Source organism: Terrapene carolina, unplaced genomic scaffold (genome assembly GCF_002925995.2).
Source record: "Terrapene carolina triunguis isolate 2854851 unplaced genomic scaffold, T_m_triunguis-2.0 Scaffold192, whole genome shotgun sequence".
NCBI lineage: Eukaryota > Metazoa > Chordata > Testudines > Emydidae > Terrapene > Terrapene triunguis.
In genome coordinates, this window is record NW_020664543.1 from 16,572,556 (window position 1) to 16,588,104 (window position 15,549).

At 53.7% G+C, this 15,549-nt stretch overlaps 1 protein-coding gene across 1 annotated transcript in view; it reads right to left on the reverse strand.

Moving 5' to 3' along the window:
* Positions 1-15,549, reverse strand: part of MXRA7 (matrix remodeling associated 7) — a 52,164-nt gene that overhangs the window by 24,409 nt on the left and 12,206 nt on the right. The window contains exon 2 of the mRNA XM_024206281.2: positions 3,851-3,911. Coding sequence (XP_024062049.1) covers positions 3,851-3,911 — 61 coding nt within the window. The remainder of the gene's footprint in view (positions 1-3,850; positions 3,912-15,549) is intronic.

Sequence of the window (15,549 nt, forward strand, 5' to 3'; positions counted from 1 at the left end):
TTTCCCATGAACTGCAAAATATTTAAGAGTATAAAGTGACCTACTTAAATAGAACAGCCGTGAGGTGAGTTTTAAAAAAGACATTTGTCTTGTGTATTTCCCCCGCCAATGTCTGCATTGGTTGCCAAGACACTGGGTTTGCAGGGTATTTTCTTACTGGCTGTCATTTTGTAAAAAGAAAAGAGTCCTAATTCAAATCTACCTCTCCACACCCAGTGCTTCCTTCTCTACCAGACACCTTGGCTCTAGCTCCAGGAACCTGCCAGCTCCCCAGAGGTTTCTGTACAACTTTACTTCTTGAAAGAAAACAGAAAGAATGTTCTTGTGTTTAGGCCATCCAACTAGTATTTAGGTAGACCTGAATGCTATTCCTGGCTCTGCCACAGACTCCCTGCATGTTCTTGGGTAAATCACTTAATCGCACAGTGCCTCAATTTCCCCATGTGTAAAATGGGGACAATAATACTTTCCCACCTCACAGAAAATGTGAGGATGCATTCATTAATGAGTGTGAAGTGCTCAGGCACTACTGCAATGGAGGTCCTATAAGTGCTTAGATGGAAAATTCATTAAAGAAATAAAAAGGTAGCTGACTAGCAATCTGAGACCCTTGTGGTTATATTAGATGCATTCACGTGGCTTAGTATCCTCACTGGCCAGACTGAGTCATCATCTTATCCAGCCCATTAAAATGCCTGAATTATTTAGAACATTCCTTTAAAAGGGAATGAATTGCAGCCTGCATGTCTACAGTACCATTTATCCAAGGACAGGATAGTTAGTTAAGCCTCACAACTCCCGCTGCCTCCCCATGCCAGTAGTGGAGAAGGGATCATTTAACCTAACCCTGAAATGCAGCCACTTCAGGGATGGAACACAGTAACACTTTAACAGCACCCAGCAATACAGTTTAGGACAGGAACTGAAGATCATAGCATCTATTTCAAACTGCTGGAGGAATTCAGGCAGGCAGAACGGGGTTACCCATCTCACTTCCTTTTTCCCTTTTACCACTGAACAAGGAGGGGAGGAGGGAAAAAAACAGAAGAGAGAAAACGGTTCAGGTTCTGTTTTTTCTTTTCTTCTAATAAAATAAGGATGACAACGACAATGTCACCGACACTGAAGAACCCAAGCCAGAGCCCGCCGGGTGAATGCCCGAGCAAACAGCAGTTTGGGAAGGGAAATGCAGAGGCTGGAGATGGGCAGCTTAGTGCGAGTCCGATCAGTTTCCGTGGCTGAGCTTTAGAACTGAGCCAGAGGAATTTAGCGCGGAAAATCTCGGCCTAAGCGCTTTGTTAATGTTGGCCCAATGCTCTTGAAGGCAGAAAGGAGGAGAACTGAGCAAGAGAATTTTTACAGCTTGGAAAAGGCTGGAGCCTTGATCCTTTACCGTAATGCTGGCCGGGGGCACAGCATCGCAAAGGCCCTCATTTAGCAAAACAAGCCGGTGTGGCAGCCTATTGCTAACGCAGCAGGTACTGCCAGGCAGGCGGCCTGGAGAAGACATCGTGCCTGGAGCCTGGCGCTGCAGGGACTGGGGCAGCGCAGTCAGCCCAGAGCAGGAGGAGGGGGTGCTTTTTCCAGGTGTGAGAAGATAGGGAAGATCATTGAGCCCCTCAACACTGACCCCACTAGCCAGTTAAAATGGGGTGCCAATGGCCAATAGAGGGACTCCTAATTCAGCCCCACTCCAAGCGTGGGTTTGCCAGAGCTCTGACTCCTCCTTGGTAGCACAGGTTCCAATCCCAGTGTCCTTAGCCCAGGCTGACCTCCTTCTGAGGCTGGCTGGTAGGGCTCTCGTACAGTTTGAACAACAGACTGGTTGCAAGAGCAGTTTGCCGCAGGATCCTGGGCCCAAACTCCCCTCCCCCGCCATGTGTGGCCTGCTGTGTGCCCTCTCCCACCCCAGAGGCAGCTGCATTTCATACAGTAGCACTGAAGGTCTGCAGGAGGTGAAGGGAATTTGTCAGGATAAAAGACAACACAGTTGAGTGGCATGCGCCCTAGACTGGGAGTCAGGATACCTGGGTTCTAGTCACAGCTCCGCCACCCACTGGCTGTGTTCCCCTGGGGCAAGTCAGGCCAGCTCGCAGTGCCAGGCTCTGTCCCCCACACACCCCTTTCTATGAAATGGTGATAGCGGCTCCCTGCTTTGAAGGCACATTGCAAGGATTAGCGTTTGCCTATTAGCATTCATCGTAAGCCTCCTGCGCCAGAGGGATTGTGACGGGGGGCTGTAAAGGCGAGCAAGGAAGTGGGACAGGGAGGAGGGATTCCTACCACTCTAGCCCCCCAGGATGGAGGCTTTTCTGGAAGCCATCACATTGACCGTGGTGCTGCTGTGGGACTGTCTCCTGGTCAACACACACACTTGCCTGTCATCATTGGTTTTGGGATGTGTGTTTGTGTGTGTGGGGGGAGTTATGAGCAAGGTTCCTGGTTGTTGTCCCAATTAGTCAATTAATCATTTTCTAATAAAGTAATTGACTAATCAGTTAAACACAGCTCTAGCTAAACCCTCTGGAGATCTCCCGGTGCCTTCAAGGAGCTTTTTGGCAGGCTTTGTTCTCGTGTCATGCCAACGGCCGGAGGCAGAAGGCGCAGCACATCTGTTATCAGGTTGGGGAGGGGGCTGCTGGGGTGAAAGCAATGCAAGGAGAGGGGAGGTGAGAGGAACCCACAAGAGCCGGTGCCACACGCAGTCTTAAAAGGATTAAGGCAGCTGTGTTGATACGTTGCTGGCCTGTCCTCAGCTCTCCATCCTCTCTGCACCGCGGAACCCAGCAGCAGCATGGCTTATCCTGGTCCCCCTCCCCCGCCTGGGCCTGCCAGGCTGCTGCCGCAATGACAAATGCCAGTGATGCTATCTGTTCTTTGTGCTCCGCTGACTCTAGCCCAGCCGAATGAATTAACAGCTCAATAATCAGGAGGAAGAGGAAGCCGTCAGCTGCTGAGGGGAGCTAATCCCCAGCCTTCCCCCGGAGGCTTGCAGCTGAGCAGCTTCCAGGCCTTGCTGACCAGGGGCTGTATTTATAGCAAGTGACAACCTTGCCCTGGTCCCCCAGCATTGTCCTAGAACAGGCCCTCCCACCCCAGACTCTGTGCCTGGCACACAATGAGCAGGGCGAGGAATGCCTAGGCCATTGCATTCCTGCAGCCCTCCCTTCTCTTTCCACTCTCTCTGCCAGCTGGGAATTTAAAGGGACAGAGACCTAAGTCCCAAGAACGGAGATTTGTCAGTCTGACGAACACCCCCTACCGCTCCCTATGGTCTGATTGTACTGTGCACACTTAAAGCCCGATGCCCCTTGTGTTACTGCAGCACTGAGTGTGTTTGCACACAACTTGGGTCTGGTGGAAGCAGGGGTGCTGGAACAATGTGTATAGTGGGGGTGCTGAGAGCCATTGAAACAAACCGTAAACCCTATCATGGAAACCGCTTCAAGACAGGGGTATGGCAGCACCCACAGCACCCCTACTTCCAGCACCTATGGGTGGAAGGAAACACCCCCCACAAACTGAAAGGTGATCTGTATGGGGGAGCAGTGGAGGGGGTGTCACCTGCCACTCTATTTTTTTGCGGGGGCAGCAGACAGATTATTTCTTTATGGAGTATGAAAAAAGGCCCCGCAATGTGCGTTGGGGGTTTTTTAATACAGTTTTTCCTCCTTGTGTTTTATGACCCTGGACACTCCGGCCTTGTCTCCTGTTTTTCCTAGAACTCTAGAAGAGGGAAATTTCACTCTCAGCCTTCAGGAGCTTCCAGCTCAGACCCAAGCTGGCCCTTGGCAGTGTGGCTGCTATCCACACCTTCCCCCCCACCAACTGCTGCTTCGCCAGCACTTACCATTGTCCAGATCTGGTTCATTCACCACCAGTCTCTCTTTTTCCCAGTCTTGATCTTCCTCCTGGAGAGAATGAAGAGCAGAGCAGTTCAGAGGTGAGAACCGTGTGCGGAGCAAACGGAGCTCCCCGAGGCGGCGTGGCCCGGTGGATCAGACAATGGACTGGGACATGGCAGACTCGGGTTCAATTTCTGGCTCAGCCATTTGGCTGCTGGGTGAGCTTGGGCAAATCACGGCACCTCCGTGACTCAGTTTCCCCATCTGTAAAATAGGGGTAATGATCCTGACCTGCATAGAGATCTATGGATGAAAAGAGTTAGTTTTTATTAATAAAATTATATATTCCACACACACAAACTACAGCAAAAGAACATTACGGTTGCCTGTGCATCCTTATTTTAGCCCCCCCTTGGGCACATACATGATGATTCAGTCTTTAATTATGTTGTCACATGCTATAATTTTCCACAGGAGCCCTGCCTCATTCATTGCCCAGGATGGACGGTGCTCACTTACTGCTCAGCTATCCAATATTTTGTTTTCTCTTCATTATTCCATGTGTGGCCCTCGGTCTTATTTACAGCACACAATTCAAATCCTGCTCTGAAGGGAGAACTATTGATTTTCTAGGGCACTCCAGTATCTGAGTGCTCCACACACATTCATTTATCTTCGTGGCACTCCTGTGAGATGAGGAGCCATCACCTGTTTTCTCATAGTACTTGACACATTCAAGCACCGCTCTGAGTGACTTCAGGTGCAGTTGAGTGTGCTCACACTTTTGCAAGTCAGACCCTGGCTTCTTATCAGCTCTCCCCCACCCACAACCTTCTTTTTTCCACCCTACTGTTTCCCAGTCCCAGTCTCCCCTAGTCTAATCTCAGCCCCCTCACCCATTTCCCTCCTTGGCTTTCAGTCCCAATTTCTTTGGCCAGCCACTCTCATTTCCACCCAGTCTCCTTGTCCAGCTAGTGCCAGTCTCCATCCAACTCCCAGTGCCAGTTTCCATCTCACTCCCCCTCCATCAGCTGCCCCTCCATTAGCCTCCAGTCCCAGTCTCCCCTGTGTCTCCCACGTCTGACTCTTGTCCATTCTGCATTTGATTCAATCAGCGTCCTCCTCCACATGATGTTATGTAGAAGCATCCTCTAATTTCCTAGGCCTGGACTAGACCCAGCATGGCCCAGAAGTCAGGAATTGCAACTGCAGGGAAAGTCCTGCTCAATGCCGGGCTGGTGCCTTTTCAGAGAGGATGGACTCTTTGGAGAATTAAGCTGTGAGGCTCTAGCAAGTCTACTATGCATTAGCAAATTGCAAGTTTTCAAAGGCTTATTACTTGGCCAAATACAGGCAATTTTCACAGGTATGTCAAAAGGCACATCCCTGATACAAAGGGCACCTCCCTGCTCCAACGCATGGGGGTGCTAGAACGTCTTAAAAAACAATCACCAGACTTTAACATCAGCAAAGCAATGTATTTCTTCCCTAGCCTCGTTCTTGGAAACAGCTGAACTGGTTTGGCTGAAATTTTCCAAAAAAAAATTTAGCCTCAGGCAGACACCAGGCTTGGAAAACTTCAGCCCAAACTATTAAATTTTGGCAAAGACGTAAGCAACGGAACCCGGGGTCTTGTAAAGGGAAGAGTCAGGCAACTCTAACAATCTGCAGGGGTAGGAGCACTGCCAGATTCATCCTTGTCCTGTACAGTGTGAAATGAGCCCATCCTCTCTATCCTAAAGGCCAGCCCAGGGCTAACAACTAAACCACCAAAAGGAACAAAATTTACCATGGGGCAGGATCCAAAATCAGTGGCACCTCAGAGAGGGCTGTATGCAGCCACTGTTATTGGGATTTTCCCAAATGTTGGGGGCATGGGAAAGAAAACCGCCCTAGACTTTGATCAGGATACTGTCCACGGAGAATGGGCTGGAAAAAGAGAGAAGAAAACCACAGCCGCCTTCCTCCAAAATCATAGTGATGCCTCCAGAGTGTCTCCCATCCCCTCTCCCACACACACACACACACACACATTCTGCAATGCACATCAGAAAGGCAGCAGGCAGAGTGTTCTCTCTCTGTCTCCCCAGCACCGGCAAGGAGACCCGCAGTTTGTCAGAATCCAGAGGGTGTGCAGTCCTGGCTTCTGCCTCCACCCCTGGCTTGTCTGGCTTCCCACGTTTGATTCAAAGCGACGGCTCCTTCACAGCTGCCCCAGCTTGCTGGGGGGGGGAGGGAAGGGGGCGCAAAGGGCAGGGGGTGGGTTTGTGTGCGAGCAGAAAGAGCCAGGGGAAGCTGCCAAGCTCAGTTAGGGAGGAAGGGGGTTGAGAAGTTGCACGGGAGAGGAGACAAAGAGAACCAAGATGGCCGGGAGGGCCGACTCGCTGAGCCACGGGCGTTGTTCAGGTGAGCTCAGTCAGCAATGCAGAGATGAAAGACAGGACAGGAGCTCCCCCCTTGCAGGACAGGCCAGTGGGGTTTCTCAGCACAGTTTTATATAAACATCAGGAATCTGGGATGTAGCCCAGAGCCCAGGACTGGACACGTTATGTCACCAGCGGGGAATGAGCATTATTCACGGCCATTTGGGCTCATCTTGCACTTCCGGTCCCTGGCTCGCGGACAGCGCACATGCCCAGCATCTCTCACACTCACACAGCCCATCACAGCTATTTTGGGCCACACTTCCAAAAATGGAAGCTCCCTTTCACTCTCCATTCATCTCTTCCCAGGCCCGCATGGGTGGGGGAGCCCGCAGAGCCCTTTCTTTTATGAACAGCGGCGGAAAGAATGTCAGCAGCATTGCCGGGAGGGCGACTCAGCGCAGGTCCCAGGAATGCCAAGAGCTTCAATGCAGAGGTGTCTTCTCCTTGCAGGGGGGCTGGTGCCGTGGTAGCTCCCGTCCTTGGCATGTACCACATTGAATCAGAGGAAGTGGCAATGGAAGAGGCTCACTGGGCTCCTCCAGTCCATTTCCGAGCTGCTACCGAGTTGCTGTCGTGTGCCTGAATTTTCACAGCTGCCTGGCTCTTCTATGGGTGCCTGGGGTGTTCAAGTCCTTGGAAAAATCAGGCCCTGACTTGACTTGGGATGATTTAGTTGGGGATTGGTCCTGCTTTGAGCAGGGGGTTGGACTAGATGACCTCCTGAGGTCCCTTCCAACCCTGATATTCTATGATTCTATGACTTTTTTTGCTAGTTTTGCAGCAATGGGCCAAGAGACTATCCCTCAGCCTCATGGGCTCAGTTCTCCATTCCCCCATGAAGGATCCCCTCCAAAGCGGTGCTGAGCCCTAGGCTAGCACTGGCATAAGCCAGCTGGCTAGCACTGCCCTGGGACTCCTGGGAGCAGTTCCTTCGCAAAGTCACACTCCCCCAGTTACCAATGAAGCCACAGTGGTGCCTGTGTGTAGATGGGCATATTTTTGGGAGGGGATAGTAGGTGGGGAGAGAAGCGGGCCTAGTGGTCAGAGTACCAGGTATTCCTTGGGAGCTCCCCCTGGCCTGCGTTTCACAGGAAGGCACCAACAGTGGGGAAAACCCTCTCTACCGGGAGCTGTGGGTCCCACCAAGCCCAGCAGGACATCCTGAGGCCCTGGGTCCAGCTAGAGTCCGCAGTCCAATAACTCCTCATGCAGAATAATTTCTCAGCTCCAGCTCAGGGGAAGAAATATCTGCAGCAGGGAACAATGAGGGCTTTTGAATCCAGCCCAGCATCCGTAGAGCCAGCACAGGCTCCCATTAGGAAGAGGGCACTATCCATCCGAGCACAGCCCCATCCCTCCCTCTCTGCACACTGGGGTGCAACGTTATCCTGCATGAACTGCGTTGAGCCAGATGTGAGAGCTCCCGTCTGTCAGCATCAGGAAACCCCAGGCCTGGGAAGTGCCTGGTGCTGTAGGTGCGGAAGGTTAAAAGGGACTGCAAGGGTCCTCTAGTCTACCCCCGAGGGTCTCATCCTGGCTACTCATTGTGTCCATTTCAACCTTTCCGCACCCACTCTTGATTCCCCGCCACTCTCTAGACCTTAGCTGAGACAGCCCCCCACCCTATCTGAGATCCCCCCACTCTCACACCACAGGGGCAGCTCCAGAATAAATACAGACGCTGGGCAGTGGAATGATTATTCTGGAATAAAGACACTTTTATTTATGGACTCCGGAGCGTGCCAGGGCATTTTTAGTAACGCATGCAATTCTACACTTGCGTGCAAGGCATGACCTCGCACGTACGGGGCCTGTGAGGTCATGCTGCGTGGAGGATCCCAAAATGGCATCCTCTGTGCATGTTCGGGGGCCGGATGGAATCGTCCTGTGGGCACAGCTGGTCAGGAAGACACATTCAGGGCTTACATGGGCACGCAGTGCATGTGTTGTGTACATAGGCAGCACCCCACTGTTTGGAATGCAGCGTCCACATGGGAGTTGTTATGCCCGTCAGTTTCCCTGGGTAGACAAGCCCTTACCCACTCTAGCAGTTTGCTTCCTGGCAGCCAGCCAGGAAGCAAACATTACTTCAGCTCCTCAGCAAGTGCAGCTCCGTGAGAGTCAGGAGAGCTACGGCAGCTTACACCAGCCAAGGATGTGGCCTGAGGGTTTTCATGGCCACCACTGTGCTTCAGAAATGACTCTGCACCGCTGACAGCAAATCCGCTACCCTTGGACTCCTGGGTGCACTTCGGATTGACACGACAGGCTTCTTAACCCACTTCCATAGCTAGATCTGTGACACAGTTCAAGGGCCTTGGTGCTTTGCATTACCCGCCAACTCATTAACATGGGGAAGAGACCTCGGCCCATTAGCGGAGCCATGGGTCTGCGCACAGTCTATAAGCAGCGACTCTATACCCCGGAGCTTCGCTCCTCTTTATAAAGTAGTTGGCATCTCTGTGCAGCCAAGAACCTCCCAGCTTATAATCACCCGACCACGTGGGCTTCGCCCCTCTGCAGCTGGCACTAGCTTGGAACAATACGTGACTCGGGTAGCATCGCTCTCTCATGTTGGCGCAGTTACCATTGTTCACAGGCAACCCCAGCAGCAGCCCTGCCGCCAGGCCCAGGCCCACCCACGACTTGGTTCATTGTGCTCTAATGGACTTTTCAGGGCAATCCCACACTCCCAGGCCTCTTGGGATTGCCTCTGCCCATTTTGAAAGCTGTCGTCGGCGTGGCGACGTGGACCCTTATTTGGATACATATAGGCCTGATCACAAAAGCGCGCGAGATGCTGCGGCATCTGGACTGATGTGGAAAACCCCAATAAAGTGAGCCCATGGCAGAGAGGTACCAGCCTTTGTATTAGACAGGTAAACCCCATAGCGGACTGGCAGTCCCACCCACCCATCCTCGCTACTCCATTCCTGGGCCTCTCCTGAGCACAGATTGACCTTTGAGCTCAGAGGCAACATGTGGGGGAGGAGGCATGTGGGGTCACATGTCCCCCCCAGATTTCTGCCAGGGTTTGTATGCCCTGCCCTGAACCCTGCTCCATACCATCAGAACCTTTAAATTGTGCCCCCCCCCCCCCCCATCAACCGTTACGCGTCATCTTTGTTTCATTGGTGAATATCAAGCTGAGACCTAAAAAGCTTGATTCACTTGTGACCCAAGCCAGGATTTGGACCCAGGTAATGCAAGGAACCAAACAAACTTATAGTCGAGAGTTTTTCAAAACAGCACGTACGAAGGCGGGTCTGAGCTAAAGGACTGGCTCCTAAGGGCCCACAAAAGCAGCTGGAAGCATATCTAAGGCAAAGGCATCGCGGCTGTTGCAAGGCTTGGCCTGTCTGGATTTCCTGGCAGGGTGATAAGAACCGCTCCCCTAGATGCCAGTGCACTGAGTCTCGGCTAGCAGGCTGCAGGAGGAGTTTGGAGAGGAGAGGCAAGCAGCCTCTTACCCTGTCAGCACTTGCAGGGTCTGTGTGGCAGACCCACCTCCCCTGGACAGCTGCTCATTCCAGAGAGTCTTCGCAGACCTGCAGCCACCTGCCAACTTGCCCAGCCTGGTACAGAGCTCGGTGCGGCCCGTTTGCTCTGACCCCTGCCAGCTTCAGAAGCGGAGCTGCGCAGACATTTGTTTAAATCCTGCCCAGCCCTATTTCCCACACACCCCTGCCAACCCTTCACGCCACAGACTCTTCGCCCTGGCTTTGACAGTACTGCATCTAGCAGAGAGCGGATGCTAACACAGGGGAAGGGATACGGGGCCACTGTGTCCAATTCGCTTCACAACAGGCAGGACCAAGCCAAGACCTGCAGCACCCACCCAGCTGCTGGCTAGAAGAGAGGCTCACAAAGGTATCCGCGTTGGGATAGGAGGGGATAACAGGGAAGTGTCCCCCTCCCCGATCCCCTCCCAGGGAGTTTGGTATGAGCGCTCCCTGCCTCTCTGAGGAGACATGCCAAGAAGCCGAGTGAGAGCCACAGTCCCCAGCTGGGGTGGGGTGGGGGAGTACCAGGGGGAGAGCATCTCAAGCCACCGGAGCAACAGCTCTCCCCTCGCGCCGTGTAGCCCCTGTGACAAGACGGGAGGCAGGGAGAGGGGGATACTGGCAGCTGAAGGGACTCAGGAAGCACAGCTTGTAGCCCCACAGAGGAAGGGGAGCTCCATGACAGATGGGACCCAGTGGCAGAGGCCTGAGGACACCCCTACTGCCCCAGGGGCATACGAGGAGTGCATGGAGGCCTCCAGGGCAGGGGAACGGAGCCAGTAGATAGAGCAGGGGAGGTTAGTGAGGCAACAGTGGGAAAGTGGGAGTAGCAGGTGGGTTTGGTGCCCTTCCTTGCTGCCCCAAAGTGCTTACAATCTAAATGGACAAAACCACAGGGTGGGAAAAAGGGAGGATTATGATCCCACTATACAGGTGGGGAACTGAGGCACAGAGTGGCTAAGTGACTTGCCCAAGGTCACACAGGGAGTCAGAGACATTACAGGACTGCTCCATGTCCGTAGGGATGTGGACAGTTAGCTAACAGAGAAGGGGCCAGCAGGTGGTGCGCTAGAATACGTGCCACAGCTCCTGGGTTTTTGCAGGACCAATGAAACTGCCAGGAACTGAACCGAGAGCGCCTGAATCCCAGTCTAGAATAATCAGCTCATGAACAGGGTTCACTCTGGACCCCATTCACTTCCCAAAGTGTGAAATAGAGGGGTGGGGCTTCACCCTGCTTTCAGAGCGGGCGGCTGCCTGGCCTGGACACTGCAGATGGGGTTTGGTTTTTAACCCCAGCCGAGCCCTGAGTGTGACTGAGGCTCCAGGACCTGCTGAAGCCGAGCCAACCGCAGCAGCTCCGGCAGGCAGACAGCTCAGCCGGCCCAGGCTCTGTGCGAAGCTGGGCCCGGAGCTCTGCCCAGTTGAAAAGCAGCCAGGGGGAGGCTCAAGGAGACATCTTAGGGCCATCAGGGCAAGCCGCCCCTCCCAGCAAAGGGGACTCATCAGCAGCAGGGACTGAGCCCAGCTGGCAGCAGAATCTGAAGCACCTTGGCTAGGCGAGCCCATAAACCCCGTGCTCTCCCGGCCTCTCCTCTCCCCACAATTCGCTGGCTGCATCAGACAGCAAGCACAGGCTCCCAGGGAGGACACCTCCCAGCAGTGAAAAGCCCTGCTTGCCTTAGGGAGGCAGGACACAGCGATAATTATCTGGGAGCACCTGGAGGACAGTTACACAGGCAGTTCCGGCCAGCTGCTGTAACAGACAAAGATCACGTTACTGCAGGCTTAACGACTGGCCTGGTTATGCAGCAGCTGCCCAGCCCCAGAGCAGAGACCTAGATCAGCCACTTTGGCCGATGCAGCTCTCAGTGACCCCTGCCTGCTCCTGCTCCCCTGCCATACCTGGCCCATTCTACAGCACCTCCCCTGCTGGTGCCTCCAAGCAATAACAAAACTGCAGTGAAATGTCTTCTCTTGCAGAGTCTCTAAGCACTTTGCAGACAGTCACACCTCCCGGCACACATGAGAGGGGTGGGAGTTATAACAACACCCCAGGAGACAAGCACAGAGAGGTTAAGTCACCCACCTGAGGTCAAAGAGCGTCAGCTTTCCAGCTGGGAACAGAACCCAGCGTCCCGACTCCCAGCGTCACCAAAAACCAAGGCAACTTTCCAACACACCCCTCCAATAACAAAAGGATAGTACGCTTCCAAAGGCAGTCTCGCCAACCCCAAATGTGAAAAATACCCTGAATCAGGCACCCCCAAAACCATAAGACTGGCTTAAAAATCATGAGATATAAAAATAACAAATTATTTGTTATTTGCCTTCTGGTGTTTGAACCTATAGGGTGAACTTAGGTCACCCTAGCTAAAAACTTCCTTTCCTGGAATTTTTTAAACAACAGCTGAGCTTCTCATGTGTTCACATGACTCCAGCAGCTGGGGCTTTAAGAAAAACACCAATTATCATGAGATTTGCAGTCAAATCCCAAGAATGCTGAAAAAAGTTAAGAGCAAAGTTTGGCCTTTAACTGACTTAAGTACAGGCAGGGTGGTCCAGAGGAGGTAGCTAGGATGTCCTGTGTTCTAGTCCTGGCTCTGCCAGTCTGGGGCCTTGAAGTCTGCTAGGGACTTTGCTATTGATCTGATGTGGAAGACAGTCAGGATACATGATAGGTGGCAGTGTAAAACCTTAAGATAGACAAGTCAAACCACCTTCTGCCTCAGTTTCCCCACCTATAAAATCAGGATAACAATAGTGATCTACCCACCTCCCACTCGTGGTGAGACTGACTTAATACCTGTAGAGTGCTTTGAACGCACACAACTATTAATGATTAGCCCACTCAAAGTCCTAACCTTTGGACCGGGAAGTGAGAGACAGAGAGAGAGGAAATGGGAAGGATCAGAAGAGGAGATTGTCAGGAGGGAGGGAGACCCAGCTCACTCTCTGCTGTACAAGTCTGTCCCCTCACTCCACCCTCCACCCATTGGCAAAGTCATCTCATAATCTGTTTTTAAACACAGTGCTGGACAATGCGAGCCATTACCTCACCTCTTCCCATTTCCTCTGCGCAGCCCAAACCCTCTCTGCGAGGAGCTCCCTCAAGCCCAAGTCTCCCCTCCCTTTAGCAAAGGGGGCAACCGAAATCTGGCCGAGTGGGCTGGTGCGTCTAGCTGCCCTTCATTGTTGGAAGGCGAAGCTCCAGTTGCCCCAGTGTGTCTCTTACCCCGGGGGGAGGAGGGAGAAGCGAGTCGCCAGCCTACAGGAGAGGGGAGGAAAAGTGTGCTTTGGAATAACCTCCCAGGCACCACGCAGACGTGAGTAACACATTGCCATTTATGGCTGCGCTTTCTGATCCAAGCCTGATGCAAGACATTGCAAGAGAGAGAAAGAAAGGGGCAGACAGAGAGGAGAGGGAATAAAAAAGAAGAGCCAAGAGAAAAGGGGGAAAGAAGAGGCTTCTTCTCTGCGGAGTTTGGCCGAGCAGATGGTCACCGCCCAGCCTGTCCCCTCTGACCCTAATCACGCCACTCAGCCTCGTTTGTGCGTCTAGGAAAGCAGCTGCTACAACGTAAAACCTCCTTGCTCCCCCATGAAATAATCCTGGCCAGCGAGGATTTGAGGGGCCAACCAGGAACATGCCATGCGAGCCACCTCAGGCCTGGCTGCGATTCAGCGCACAAAGGCCTCCTTCCCCCCCACCCCATCGCCAGCTCAGTGCTGCCCCCGTGCCAAGCACGCGTAGCTGGGGAGTTCCAGTTCTCCCATGCACCAGGAAACAGCTGCAGAAGCAAGTGGGCAGCTGCCTCTGACAAGGAACCCCACTGAAGGCAATATTCTTCCCTTCTAGCCCATAGGGAGGCATAAAATTCTGCCTTGCCTAGTCCAATTGCGCCCAGCCAGGCAAAAATATACATGTATCCATCGGCTGGGTGAAAAGGCTGGTGTGGGGGTGGAGAGGTCATGGCGGGGGAGTTTCTGAGGGGGTGAGGGTAGAGGATAGAACGAGGAGAGGCAGGTCCTTGGTGGCCTGGACCTGTTCCACATCCTGACTAGCAAGTGACCCAGCCACTCCACCCCACATCCCACCTCCAGACCCTCTGCTCCTCCACGGGCTCAGCCGCGCCTCCCGCTAGGCTCCGCCAGCGGCACCCAGTCCTAGCCTAGCTGTGAGCTACAGGAGCATTCTGGGTCTAGGCATGCAACTGAGCTCCCCCAGCAGCCCCCTGACAGTGCTGGGGAATGCACTTCTTTCCCCACCCCACCCCACCTCTTTAGCAGGCAGCCCTGAAAGCTGGGAATCGGCTGCTGGCACCACCAGGACACTCAAACAGCTCCTGTGTTAGGCAGATGTACTGAGAAGAGGGGGAAGACACAGGGCGAGGGAGGTGCTCCTGGGTAAGTTAATCATGCGCATCAGAGGGTGAAGGGACTGGGCAAAGCTACCCTCCATTAGGGGGCAGGTGGGAGAAAGGTACCAACACTAGCTCACACTCCTGGGATGGGGACTCAGCACTGCAGGCCTCTCCCCAGGCAGGGCTGAGCCAAGCACGAGGCCCCCACAGTTCTATGCTGCAGCGCGGCTCTTCGAAGTGGAAATCCCGGACGCGGCTGGAGAGCGGGTGAATTTGAGCGTTTGAGGGGGACAGGGCCTCTCAGGCCAGGGCATGAGTGGCCGTTTTGGACAGGGCAGCGTTCTCCAGCCTGGCCCAGGGGAGCTGTCAATTATTTCAGAGGGGGGAGCAGCAGTGCAGATAGCGCTAGTGGGCCACCCTCCATGTCTCCCCCGCCTGCCAAAGCTATTCACAGCTGTGGTGGCATGAGAGAGTCGGGGGGCCACCAGGGAGTCAAAAGGGCAGGGCCAGCCTGCTCTCCTGCTGCACCGGCCATTCCCTTCGAAGACAGCACTTTGTTGTGGCTAGATCCTGAAGTAACAGAGGGCGGAGTGTTGGGCTGGGCCGTATGCTGGCAGTAGACACCATGACTGGATGTCTCTTTTCCGCCTCTCATTTCTAGGACCACGAGACCAGAGCTTTGTGAAGCCCAGACCTTGGGCCAGACCTGGGGACCTAGACTATCTTGTGAGCCACATTCGGTGCTGCTGCGGGTGTGAGATAGGGGGCAGAGGCATTGGCTGGCCCCTGGCGACTGAGGGGTTAATCCTCAGCTCAGTCACCCCTTCCCCTTGCCCAAGTGCTCAAAGCAAGGGCAATGAACTGGGGCTTAAGGTGCCAGGAAATACCTTTGGGAAGGAGGCAGGAGCCACGTTCCCGGATGGGGATTGACCCCTAAGCCAGGGTGGTTTTGAATTGACCTATTTTTGCTCCCCTGTTATAGACATTCCTGTGGTGGAAGAGCCCTGCCGGTGGCCTCCCCATCCTGCGAGTCCTTCCCGCAGCAGCCGGGGGAAGCCAGGCACTCACTGTGCTGGCTCTCGGCGATTTAGACTTGAAAGCTGGCGAGACCTCCCTGCCTTTAGCGGGCTTGACCCTCTCTGGAGAGCAAATCCCTCCATGGCTGAGTGACCTAGCCCAGCTCCCACCTGCCCACTGGCAACTAGGTTTAATAAAACATTCCTAGGGAGAGTCCAACTGCCTGGCTGGGTTGTTGTTCCTTTGCACCCACAATCCTCAATAGTCTCCATGCCCCCCCCCGGCATCATCTGCATTGCCACCAGCAGTACGACAGCCCAGAGGAAGGTGCTAATGTTCGGAGTGCTAGTGTCGACCAGCCGCTGGCATTTTAACCCCAGGGTCATGCAGACCA